At 39.0% G+C, this 13,758-nt stretch overlaps 1 protein-coding gene across 3 annotated transcripts in view; it reads right to left on the bottom strand.

The window, feature by feature from the left end:
• crppa (CDP-L-ribitol pyrophosphorylase A) overlaps positions 1-13,378 on the bottom strand; it is a 127,839-nt gene extending 114,461 nt beyond the window's left edge. For 2 of the 3 annotated variants that reach the window (XM_030157622.1, XM_030157620.1), the window contains exons 1-3: positions 12,980-13,378; positions 9,698-9,965; positions 3,780-3,929 (exon numbers count right to left, since the gene is read on the bottom strand). In XM_030157622.1, coding sequence (XP_030013482.1) covers positions 3,780-3,929; positions 9,698-9,965; positions 12,980-13,245 — 684 coding nt within the window. In that variant the 5' untranslated portion in view covers positions 13,246-13,378. The remainder of the gene's footprint in view (positions 1-3,779; positions 3,930-9,697; positions 9,966-12,979) is intronic. The other variant, XM_030157621.1, reaches the window with a different exon arrangement.
• Positions 13,379-13,758: the final 380 nt, after the last annotated feature.

The following is a 13,758-nucleotide window of genomic DNA, read 5'->3' on the forward strand; positions in this document are numbered from 1 at the left end:
ATAATTGTTATTGTCTTTGTAACTGCACCTTTTCTGTTTCAAAAACCCTTAAAAGAAAGGATTTTGGGGTGGTTTTTAGGTGGGTTTTGGGGGGCTGGGACAGAATAACTGTATTTCAATTAATCTCAACATGGAAAATTAATTTGTAAAACAAGTAAATTGCAAAATGAGCCCAGTCATGGAACAAATTAAACTCATACTGTGAGGTTCCACTGTATTTTATGTTTTAAAGGAATTTCTATGATTGATAATTAAATCTGTGGTTGAAAAATACATTATTCATCAATTCAACCATAGCACCACCGTCAAGTGGAGCGTCTGACTGGACACCTTTGTATCAGAAATTCTAAGAACAAAATTTAATAATTAAACAAAAGGACATCTTTGGGGCACCAAGGAAATAAATATTTTTTACTTTAACACGATAACCATCAGATTTGTTTTTGTCATGATAGCCCATAAATAAATTAAAAAATGGGCTTCCAATAAGTCATTCTTTATTGCAAAGGAAAAAAGCTATGGTCCTCCATCTTGCAGTGTAAGACCTTTCATTCAGATCCTGATGAAGACATTGTCCATGTATGATAGTCTGTTTGCCTATAACCTACACTGATAAATTATTTTATTTTACTGCTAGACGGAGTACCATAGTTTTTCCTCTCCGAGAGAATCTGACGTAACTTACTAGATCCCCTTTTTCACATGCAAAACTATAGTGGTTTTTATATCAAACAACTCTCTTCTAATCTCTGTAACTATGTGTCCCTCTATTGACATGGCATCCACAGCATCACATACAGTGGATATAAAAAGTCCACACACCCCTGTTCAAATGCTAGGTTTTGGTGATGTAAAATAATGAGACCAAGAAAAAGTAATCAGTGGTAGTGGTGTCACCCACCCGAAATCGTGCCCAATAAAGGTTCGCATTCGGCGGTGTTAATCTCATGTCTGTCTTCTTTTCTGTGTCCAGATCAAAGTGTCTTTTCACTATCACTTCTCTGACTTCTGCGCTGTTCTTCTTCTCCTTTTGCTTTTCTTTGCTGGGGAGGATAACTCAGCCTTTAACCAAGAATCAAAAGTCTTGCCCTCTCCAAAATTTATATTAAAAAAATTCCACTGTGCTGACTACGAAGTTTCTTTGCGCTGCAAACTTTCACAGATCAGCTGATGTCGCTTAGCAACTGGGAACATAAGTGCAGTATTTCAGCTGGTAAGGTTGCACCACAGCAAATTCCATGCCGCCACATTAAACATTTCATACAAAAAAAATCATCACTGTTGCATTAGACTTATTATACATATGTATAATATATAATAGGCCAGGACAAATGTCCTGGCCCCTCAAATTAAAGTTTGTAAAGCTTCAGGAGGTAGGGAAAAGGTAAATGACCATAAAGTTTCACTTTCACTTCTGCAGGGGGCACAAACTGCACCACCCCGTACCACCATAGTATTATAAGTAGGACAGAAACCAACGCACACGTGCGGTTACCAACCGAAATGCACGTATGTGCATCTTATCTTTCTAGCAGAAGCCTGAAGGTTTTGTGCCAACACTGGGGACTTTGACAAGGTGTAGGGAATTCTGAACACTTCCAAATATTGGAAGTATTTGGAAGTGTTCAGAATTCCCTACACCTTGTCAAAGTCCCCAGCTCCAGCTGCAGAAAAACAGCCCCAAAGCATGATGCTGCCACCACCATGCTTCAATGTAGGAATGGTGTTCTTTTTGTGATGGGCAGTGTTGTGTTTGCACTAAATATACCTTTTGTAATTATGGCCAAAAAATTCAACCATGGTTTCATCCCACCATAACACATTTTCTTACATGTGTTTAGGAGATTTAAAATGTGTTTTTAAAAAAATTTAGCCTGGCTTGGGTACTTCTCTTCACAAAATAAGGCTTTTGTCTTGGTATCCTTCCCCATAGCCCAGACATGTGAGATTATCATATGTACTAGTAATTAGTAATTAGTCGTTTCTAGCAAGTGTTTGCAAGGAATTGTTGCATCTTCTTCAGTGTTGCTGTCGGCCTCTTGACAGCCTCCCCTGACCAGTTTTCTTCTCGTCTTTTCATTAGTTTTGAAGGGATGGCCAGTTCTTGGTAATGTCACTGTGCCATATTTTCTCCACTTGACGATGACTGTCTTCACTGTATTCCATGGTATATTTAATGCCTTGGATATTCTTTTGTACCGTTCTTCTGATTGATACCTTTGAACAATGAGATCCCACTGATATTTTGGAAGATCTCTGCGGACCATGGCTTGATGTGACTACAAAAATGTCATGGAAAGCCTACTAGAACAGTCCAACTTTATTTGGGGTTAATCAGAATAACTTAAAATGGTGGCAGGTGTGTGCTGACTACCTTTTAACATGAATATAAATGTGATTGGTTAATTCTGAACACAGCCACATCCCCAGTTATAAGAGGGTGAGCACACTTATGCAACAACATTATCTCAGTTGTTTATTTTTACATCCCCTCCCTAAAAGATTTCAGTTTGTTATTCAACTGAGTTGTAGAGTTTATAGGTTACACTAATGGTGGAAAAAGATTTCAAATGATTTATCTTGGTCTAATTTTTTTACATCACAAAAACCTGGCATTTTAACAAGGGTGTGTAGACTTTTTATACCCACTGTATGTGCTACAATTGCTGCATTTTTGCTGTTTACACCACTACTGACACTCTTAAAGACCCTGTTTCATTTTATTTATTTATTTCAAGCATTTACAGACTGCATGCAAATTCAAAATTCTAAAATCATTCATCTACACTCGAAAAGGAATGGGAAGAAGAAAAACTTCCTATGTTTAATTTGATTTAAAGGGGTCATATTTTGCTAAACCCACTTTTATTAGTCATTGGCACCTTTATTTCTGTATTTGGAAACCCTAACAGTTCAAAAATTTTGAATTTGAACCCTCCAGGTACTGCAAAGCTATCTTTATATTCATTCCACCAAAAATCAATTGGATTTCTACAACCTGTTTCAATTCCTGCTTAATTTGTTATGTTTTATAGCTAGTTACATCACGACATTTGCACATATAAGGTCAAGACTTCCGACAAACATTTCTATGAGTACCCCATAATTGTTTATCAGGAGCTGCGGTTGTAGTTAAACTGAAAATACGTCCAAACTTTGAGCTGATTACCTAAAATTTACAGTTGTTGGTCGTATTAACAAGTAGAAGTGTCTGAATGGGACACAGTCAACAACCTGGAGGGGGTGGGGTGTGAAGTGGCTCATTCGGATTTAAAGGGCCAGCGCTCAAAATTACCTTTCTTGTGTCGTTAGCCAAAAATAGGGTTGAAGATGGGCCTGTGGAGTTTAATTAATGAAGAATTCAGACCCAACCATAGCATTTACAGTTTATAGACCACAGGGAAATGTTAAAATGCATAATTCCAATTAGAAAAGCAAAATATTACTCCTTTAAGAGCATTTCCATTTCACTGGTGCTAACACTCTTTCTCTTACAGCCCAAAAGTCAGCTGTTTTCACACTGCACAACACCTGCCTTTTACAGTGTTTAGTGGGTGTCACATATGCTAATTAACAACAATCAACCACACCCGTCCCATTTACGATCAAGTGAGATTCAACATCTAGCACACCTGCGTAAGAGCAGATTTGGATGTTAAGAACTTTTTGTGCATCCAGAGTTGATTTCTCTTACTTGTCTGTGAAAATGTAAGAGAAAAAATTTCAGAGAATGTTTCTGCATAAGGCCCACTGGGTTTGTAGTAAAGGAACCCCCTTACCCTTTTATAGGCTTGATAGATGATGTCATAAGTGAACCCTTGTGGCATCTCACTGGCTCTGTATTTGGCTCGTTCCAGAGTATGATCCAGGTAGCCCTCTGAAGTGGTGGCTATAACTGTGGACACCAGAGGCCGGATCGCGCCCACTGCCTTGGTCAAGAAATGAGCACGAGAGGATGAATATGTTACTTTATGGAATTCTTTGTTAACACATGACTACATTGTTGCCACCTTAGTTTTTAGGAACGATACTGCCCATATTTGGATAAGACAGTAGGGCTGAGAAAGGGTGAACATGCAAGAAGGTGATTTATAGTAAACTTCAGCTACTTGCTAATATTTGTATGTGTTTTCTAAAACAGTCTCACAGAGTTGGAGGCAACTTATACTACCAAAATATTACAACTTTATCTTTGTTGAATTTGCAGGTTGAAAGACACAAAAAACTTAACTAAATGGGCTCTGAAGGTGAAGGATCCCTGACTCCATGACAAGAATCAGCACAAACAGTTAGAATACATAGAAACTGATATTTCCCTGAAATTGTTATTTTTACTGTTGTACATACGTTCCATATATCCAGTAGTTAGTACAGAGACTGACAAATCCATGTGTGGTCATTAAAACTTTACTGAACCAAAAAAACTTAATGTTGGTACAACACTTCTGCGCAGTACTGGACCTCAACAGGCAATAAGGTAATCATGCAGAGTTTAACCTTAGACAACCTTTTTCATATCAGTTTTTAAGTTAAATAAGAAGTGGTGCATCTTGGTACACATAACCTATCTTTGTTCAGATGGGAGGTTCACCTTTAGCCCACCAACTCATTGTTTCCAGGCTTCACTACCCAGCATTGTGGGTCTTTATCCTGCTTTCACGTGCTATGGGAATTATGGTAAATACTACTTACAAACTCAGAAATTGCACATGAACAGCCACTCATGTCAACATTTTCCACTAGAAAACTGAGAAAAAATTTTGATGCACAGGCTGCAGAGATGAAAATAACCTTTAAACTTTTCAACATGGCAGAGAGCAACAAGAGATTCATCTTGAATGATCAACAATGTTTTTTCAATGTCCTGCTGCCGTTAGCTGATGATTTTGCATATTTATAGTATACACAACTTGCCAAAAAAAAATGCTGTAGCAGATGAATTAACACGTTTAAAACTTTTTTACCCAAGTAGCCGGTTACAATAAATTATGTTAGCCATTTTTCATTTCTTTACAACAACAAAAGCACTTGAACACATTGCACTTACAATTTCGAATTCACAAGTGGAAAGAATCATCTTCCCAATAGCAAATGAAGGCAGCAATAATGTCACTGTGGCTAGGCTAGCAAGCACTTTAACTCTGTAGTGATTCTGTAGATTCTGTCAGCATGAAAAGGATTTGGTTTATGGGCATTAGAGAAACTGCTATGCTCATTTTGCCACATTCCATAGTTCTGTTTCCTTTATCTCTAAGTTAATCATGTGTTACATGTTGTATAAATATCACATATCAAATCACTCCCATACAGTTGTCATGATTAGGACAAATTAGCTATAGAGACCAAAAGTTTTTTGTACTTTGGCTGTTAACATATTTATTTCTGCTATAAAGGTGGACATTGTAACTTCACGTTGAGGATTACACAAAAACTGCACAAAAAATCCATCTTGACCAGCCCAAAAAGCCTGTGAACTATATGGGGTTTCTCCACTGGAAATTCTAAATAATCCACATTTCAGAGACTACATTTTATACCCAATATTCCATAACTGGAGCCAAAATTCTTTACAGTTTCCAAAAGTCAGTGTGTGTCAAGACAACTCCCAAAATGAAATGAAAGCCAACATGTGTTCTGTATGTTGCACATGCTGTTAAAACCAAAATTAATCTGCTTCCTTTCAGAGACAGGCTTTCTGTCCTGAATGGGATCCTGGTAGCATAATAAAGTCCAGACTGCCTGCTGTGAAAGTTCATCATGAAGCTCCACACACACACACACACACACACACACACACACACACACACTAGAGCCCGACCGATTATTATAGCATATCACCAATTAATCAACATCGACCAACATGTAGCCAATATATTAACTTTTTTTGCTGCGCGGAGATTCTGTCACTCACTGCTCCTGTGTGTGTGTGTGCTGCCCGGAGAATAAGAGGAAATTTAAAGCGAGTTAGTTTCACTTTCACTCCTGCTCAGACAATGACGCTATCACCCCCACACACACAATCACGGAGCTACCCCCCGTTCGCGCGCTCTGACAAGGATGGACTGCTTATCCCCCCTCGCTCTGACCCCCCACCCTGGCGAAAATCACGGACCGCTACCGCGTGCTCTGACAAGGATGGACCACGAAGCCCTCCCCCCCTCTCCGAAAATCACAGACCCCCCCCCCGTCTTATGAAGTATTCATCCCCCATGCACACCCATGTCCATGCACTTCCTGTCTACCTCACAGTTTAATTCTGCCAGCAGGCCTAGGTGTTAACAGTGTAGAGGAGACTGGGGACAGTTGTAACACGGGTCTGTTGTAACTCTTGCAATTGCTCCAATCAGGAACAACTTAGGACTCACCTAATTCACTCTGCACATGCTCAGCTTAGTCCTTAGTCCACATAAGAAGTTGTAGTGCCGTGAGGCAGACACATCAAAATTTGTGAGTGAAAACATAATTGTGTGGTAAGTAATATTTTTTGCTCTAATTATTTTTGTGACTGCATAGTTTTCATTTGAAAGTTGTGTAAATTACATTTGTGAGATAAACAAAGATTTATGCAACTGTTAATCCACCTGTCCAGTTATCTAATATAAGATTATTATATCCTGTGTAGATCAGTGTTCTTATTTCATATATCGGCCAATATATTGGTTATCGGCCAATATCGGATTTCGGCCGATATATTGGATATTGCCTGTTTTTAGCCCCCAGTATCGGTATCAGCCCCAAAAATCCCATATCTCCCAGGCTCTAACACACAGACACACACACACACACACACAAAGGAACACATCATAAATGTTTGCCTCCTGTCAGAGAGTGAGTGTGCCCTGTATCCAACACGGTCCTTTGTCAGCTGTGAAACTCTGCCATGAATCTTTATGAGACTAATATGAAATATGAATATGAAATGAAATATGAAACTAACACATCGTGGCTAAAACATTTTCTATCTATCACTGACGAAGTAAACATTACCACTGGGTGCGATGGGCCTGTCATTCTCATAAACACTGTATGAAAACATGGAGACTGTGAGTGAAAAAAGATGATGGAAAGGGTTTGGTTGAAGGTGCGTTCACAACCAGTTTGTTTTCTTTGCTCTCTTAAGTTTGGTCACAAACACAAGTTAATTTAGCTAAGTTGGGTTCCTGAACCAGTGACTGCAGCTGAGCATGATTTCTTCATACTCTGAGCACTAATTGGCCTTTTTCTGGTGTTCAGTTAAAAGCTGAAATGAAGAATGAGCAACAGTCCAAATTTAACAAATTTACGCTTCACTTTCCAAGATCAAGGAGCTGCTGGCATTTTAGGGTTGTTTCCTCTATTTGTAGAAGAATTAGGATCTTTCTCTGAACTCCTTCTGGAAATGGACACTTCCTGCCTTCATAAGCTACTGGAAAACATGATCAAACAGATTGTTACAAGTAGCAGCTGCAACTTGTTAAAACATTTTTGGGTTATTTTACTTTTCAAAGTATGATGTAATTACCATTGGACAGTTTGTTGTGACAAAGTGAACTGTCTGAACATTTTTAGTGATCAAAAGTAAATGTTTACAAAAGATATGTTCATATTCTCTTACCCTCTCCAGTTTAGCACCAATTGCTATTGTCCACAACCTTAGGATATTTTAACAAGTTGACAAAGGTTTAGTATCAGATGGGAGGAAAGAAATCTGAAGTGTGACTTTTTTGACTAACTTGATTATCAAAGTAATTAGGGATTAATTTAATTGTTGACAATTAAACAATCTGACGTTGTTCCTTTCATGAGATCTGGCCACACTCATGTAAATATGCAAGTAAAATTAGCCTGCTTTTTTCTGTTTCAGGCAAATGCCATTACGAATGGGTACGAACACCGTGCAAACCATTTATGGACCATTTTGTACGACCTTCTCAAGGCAGCCGTATAAGAATGGAGTGTTGGTGGACTGTTCCCAAGTTCGTAGTCAGGTGAGCGATCTTGTCCAAGATTTTCCACAAACGCAGTACGAAACCCCCTTTCGCACAGCGCACTAACGAATGCCTTATGAACTACGTAAGAACAACGCATGACGTTCGTGGATCAGGAGGCCTTTCCAGGACCCACATGTTCCTGCAGTGGCCGCAAATAGATCTCAAGAACACATTACAGTGTTATTAGGGGTCCCTTAAAGCGTTCACATGAACAGACACACGGCGCTCTTAAGGTGGACGTAAGGTGTTTATAGGCGGTATTGCATGATTTGTACGGCAGTTCTTTGACGGAGTTGAATACAAATTTTCAAGATGGAGTGAATGACTGGACTCAAATGCACAGTGCAGAAGGAAATAACGTGTTTTATTCATGGAAAAATAAACTTGAAACAAATCTGCAGAGATAATGCACAGTCCACAGAGATGAGGACCAGGGTGATGGATGTGCGTCTCGGACAGTTAGTGTTTTTACAGTTCACTTCTCTCTATTATTCTTGTGTATCTTTGTTTTATTCTTATACCTTCTACTTCAAATTTCTTCATCTGATGTCTTATTATGACTCCTAATTTCTAATAGTACGTTTTTGCGCAGTAATGTGTGATTTCAGCACCATGGACAGCGCACAATCCCAAACGCATCAAACGTGCATTCTCAAAAGGCTTAATGTAAAAATAGCTTAATATAGTTTAATGTCTGAAAAGAGCATCAATCATCACCAAATTATGGTGGACATCTCTAATGATGGGATAGGCTCCAGCGCCTCCGCAACCGTCTGGAGGATAAAGCAGTTCAAAAAATGAATGAATGAATGAATGAATGAAAAAAACAATACGCTCAACTTAAACTCTGTTCAGTTTTTTTGCAGAGGTAAAAGTGGACATGACAACAGATGTCCACACGAACTTTGGTGATTATCGATCACTGTTCTGGGGCATTAAACCACATTAAGCTGTGTTTTTTATTAAGCACTTTAGAATATCCCTCTTCTTCTGTTGCTGTCGGACTGAAACACCGTAAGATCTTCCTACCATCGACTTGTGAGCGCCATGAGTTTCACATAGGGCTGACGTACATTGACCTCACGACAAAATAATTCATGAAGTAACTGTAGGTCTGATGTAGGAAGGTCTAAAGGCACCCTTACGAAGACCATGACAGCTGTACGGTGTTCGTACAACTCAAAATCACGTCATTTTCGCACGGGGGCCTCAAGATGTTCTTGCATTTTGAACGGCAGCCGTACCAACTTTGTAAGACAGCCGTAAGAAACTACTGCTCCCTCCACGAATGTCTACGAACTTCAGAACTCATACGAACCGGGAGATTCATACGAACCCATCGTTTGTACGAAGCTTTGTGACTGAGGCTTAAGCTACAGGGACTACCAAAGGCATATTAGACCCCTCAAGTGCTTTCTTCAGTGTCCAAGTAACTAGCGAATGATTTCTATGGAAACACAAATAGGTTTAACAGGTGATCAACAACAGTAACACTTGTGTGTAAATGCAGTCACATAAATGGTCCGTCATCTGTAGTGTGTTTAGCTTGACTCAAATAATTAGGATTTGACAGGGATAAAATGGGAGCTTTTGAGGGGTTAACATCTAATTTGTCTCTTGACTGAATAAGGCTGATTAAAAGCATTTCACTCATCTGCCAAAAACATGTTTAATACGAGAGACACCAGGATCAGGCATGATGTTTCATTAGTGTGGACATTACTGACCCCTTGTTCTTTGGCAGTCATGACTATCTTGTACAAGAAGTCCTCCTCCACAAAAGGCCGCACTGCATCGTGGATGATGACGACCTCAGGCCTCTTGTCCTCCCCATCCTCCCCCAGAGCCAGAACCCCATTGCATATGGACCTGTGACGAGTGGAACCACCTGGCACAGTTTGAACCTTTGTGTGTTGGTAGCGCTGGATGATGTCTGTCATCAGCTCTGTGTTTTCTTTGGCAACCACGACCATGATTCTCTGGATCCATGACACCCTGCAAGAACATATGTGATCTGTAACATGACCAATCAGGCAGGCCTGGGAAAGAAGCTACAACAGCATATTTGAGCAGTTTAACAAAGATGTTATTAATATATTGGGTCAGATTTTATAAATTCTTAGAGCATTATTAAGTCAACTTCCTATTCAATGGTTACTTAATAAAATGTATAAAAGAAGGTGACGTAGACACTGTGAAACTATATAATGGACTGCTATTTAAATGGGATGTCTGGGGATTGACTCACATTTGGATGCCAGGTCAAGTGGACATTCAATGAGCTGCACATTTTGGCCCTTCTGTTTTAGCTTAATTTTTTTGGTCTCAGTGGTTGCATCCTGGCGAAAACTTTAACATGAGTGTTGGGTTTGTTGTGATGTATCTCGGCTACTCTTCAAAAAAGACGACCTACGACCTTCCACTAATGGGATTCTCTCTTTAATCATGGGCCACACACACAGCATCTCTCTTGCTCTGTACTCCCAGGATGTCGCTGCTTTCATTTCCTGCCAAAGGGTAAACACTCACACCAAGCTAAGAGCAGACACATCAGATTGTAATGACTGACCGGTTGTTATTGCGTTCTTGTTATGGAGGTCAGGTGGTGATCAGAACATAGCGTAAACATCCACCTCCTCATCAAATGGTAACGGAGCATTAAATCAGTATCAGTATCACTGCCTACTTGCCAACGCTGGAGCATGTACTCATATCATACATCAGAACCATTTTGTGTTTACTCTATTCTAAACAATCAGGAAAATAGACAATAATGGTAATTAACCTCCACAATAACCATGTGCATGTTTACGTGTGTAAACCTCTGCTGACAAAATAAAGATTCTTAATTCTTAATACAGAATGGAAAGGACGGACAGTAAAGAAATCACTGTGTTCCACTCTGTTATTAGTATTAAAAAAGACTCTACTACAGTTTCTTTCTGTTTAGGTCAATAATCTACCAAGGTAGAAAAGTTTGAGGAAAGCCTTTTATAGATCTCTGAGTAGGGGTGTAATGGTACAGGGGTCTTAGGCTTGATACATTTTCGGTACAGTGAAGGAGACCAGTAAAGGAGGACACACACATGCTTAAACATGCGACCCAGCTTCTGTCCCTTTGTTATACTCTCTGTTGTCATGTTTAAACCCCCCCCCCCCACCCTTATCGGCCCCCAGCTTCAGAATAAAGTGTTTTGGGTGCCACTGCTGAATTCTCAGCGCCGCTGCATTAGCCCATAGAGGAAACCCTGCACATGGGTTCTGCTTGCGGCAACCCTGCTCATACTATGTCAAGGTTGATGTGGAAACTTAAGGTGAGTGTTTGCATTCTTCACATAGGCTACATCACTGGTTCCCTACCTTTTTTGGCTCATGGCCCCATTTTATTATCATAGATTTCTGGCAACCCCAAAAACATGTTTTTTTTAGCTAAAATAAATATGTTTTTGATCATGTAATAGTTTGCTATACTATGTTGCTAATAAACATTAATTTTAGACTACATTTAGGCTATATAATGTATATTACTTTGAACGGAGGCCAAAAAGCCAGGTTGAGATTAGTGCCCAAAGTGAGAATTTTATTTTCCTTGGTCAGGATATATACAGTCAGTCCAGCTTGTATTTATAAGGCTGTAAATTAATACTGAACAAACAATAACTCAAACTATGAATTATGAAAGAGCTGCAGCATCTTAAACGAGCCACAATGAACATTTGAAAGATAAACAGTATCACAGTGCTTCAGTTTCAACTTCAGAGTTTGTCATGTCTTTTATGTATTGGGATTGTTTCTCTCAACTCACTATATATTTTTTATTAGAAAGGTTTCTTTATTATTATTATTATTATTATCAATTACTAGAAATTTCAGGCGACCGCTTTTGGGGTCCCAACCCCAAGGTTGAAAAACACTGGGCTACATTTATTCATTCGGTACACCTCTGTATTGTACTGAAGGCCTCAAAACTAAACTGTTCTGTGCAAACCAGTGCACTGTTACACCCCTATCTCTGAGTGAATTACATTTTGAACCTTCCAGAGCATAAGGAAAGAACTATCATAATTTAGTTAAATGTGTTTCAAAAAACTCAACTTTGCTTAATAAAAAGGACAAAACTGGATGAAACCTTAAGAATGACACACAAAATAACATTTAAGCTTACTTCATGCTGCATAGCTGAAAAATTGTAGGAAAAATATTTAAGTCACTTCCTGGAAATTGGTCTCAATGAAATTGTAGTGTTTTTAACAAGGACTACCCTTAAGGGAAAAAGATGAAGCCACTATGGGAGTGTGAATGGCCACTTCAGGCTGGTTCCAGAAATACTAAATCCCCATAGACCCCACATATTAAAATGTCAAACACTATCAAATGGCCTACTTTATTTCAATACTCTGGCCATTAGAGTCTTTCCTTCATTAGCTTATGTTCTCTCTCTTTTTACTGCTGTACATACTTCCCATATATCCAGACTGGATCTTAATACATAGTCTGGGAAATGCATGTGTTATCATTTTAACATATAACCCAACAAATCTAATGATGCCTTATGACTTTCGCAAAACAATATGTTAATAAAATAAAGATAACGGGAACAAGCCAGAAGAAAATAATGAAGATCTAAATGTATAATTTAAGTCATTTGTTATAAATATTAATCAATCAATCAAATTGTATTTAAATAGCGCCAAATCATAACAAAAGTTATAGCATGACACTTTACATATAAAGATGGTCGAAACCAGACTCTAAGCCAATTTACAGAAACCCAACAGAATCCTCCAGGAGCAAACACTTGAGACTGATGACAGTCACAAATATGTGTATCGCTTTAGAGAAAATGGAACTGGATAAATAAAAATAAAACAGACAAGTACAAAAACGAATAAAGCCCCTGCACTGACAGCTCATCCACACACCATGTTTTGCTGTTCCTCTACCTGTGACTACATACAAACACAAAAAGTGATATTGACGTTCCTTCTTACAGTGCAAACTCTGCCTACCTCTCAAAAGCATGGATAGTGTAGCTTATTAGCGGCCTGCCCAGAAACGTGCAGAACTGTTTGGGTGTACGTAGCCCGGTTCTCTCCCCGGTACCGCCGGCTGGAAGAACTACAGACACCGGGAAGTCCACGCCGCCCCTGCTGCTGCGTTCCGATGCCGTATACTCGCTCTTCCCGGCCTTGCAAGCTGGGAAAATCCCAGGATCGGCGGCCCTGTCCGTGGCGCACTTAACAACATCGTCTGTGATGTTTTGGTTCATCTCCATCACTGCGGGGATAGCAGATCAAGGCAGGTCACTTCCTAAAAGTGGCCATTGTCAGAAAATGGGCGGTGTGTAAATACGCGGCAACGTGATGGGATTTAAGGAAATAATGTTATCAAGGAAATCGGGATAGCATTGAACTTCCGGTTCAGCCTTTCAAAATACGAAACACAGTTCAATACTAAGGCATGGTAACAGAGCCGTAGTTATTCGTTATTTTTTTTTATAATCGATTAATCTATTGGTTATTTTCTTCCATTTGATTTAAAAAATAATTGAATAGGCAAAACAAAGTTAAAATGCGGAAAAAAAAAAACATGTCTGAAAATGACAAACAACTTGTCCTCTGTTCTAGAACCAGCTAAAACAACAATCACAAAAAGTTTACACATATATATATATATATATATATATATATATATACACACACACATATATATATACAGGGTGGGGAAGCAAAATTTACAATGAACATTTAGTTGTTTTTTCTCAGCAGGCACTACATCAATTGTTTTG

Source organism: Sphaeramia orbicularis, chromosome 16, assembly GCF_902148855.1.
Source record: "Sphaeramia orbicularis chromosome 16, fSphaOr1.1, whole genome shotgun sequence".
In the NCBI taxonomy this organism is placed as follows: Eukaryota; Metazoa; Chordata; class Actinopteri; order Kurtiformes; family Apogonidae; genus Sphaeramia; species Sphaeramia orbicularis.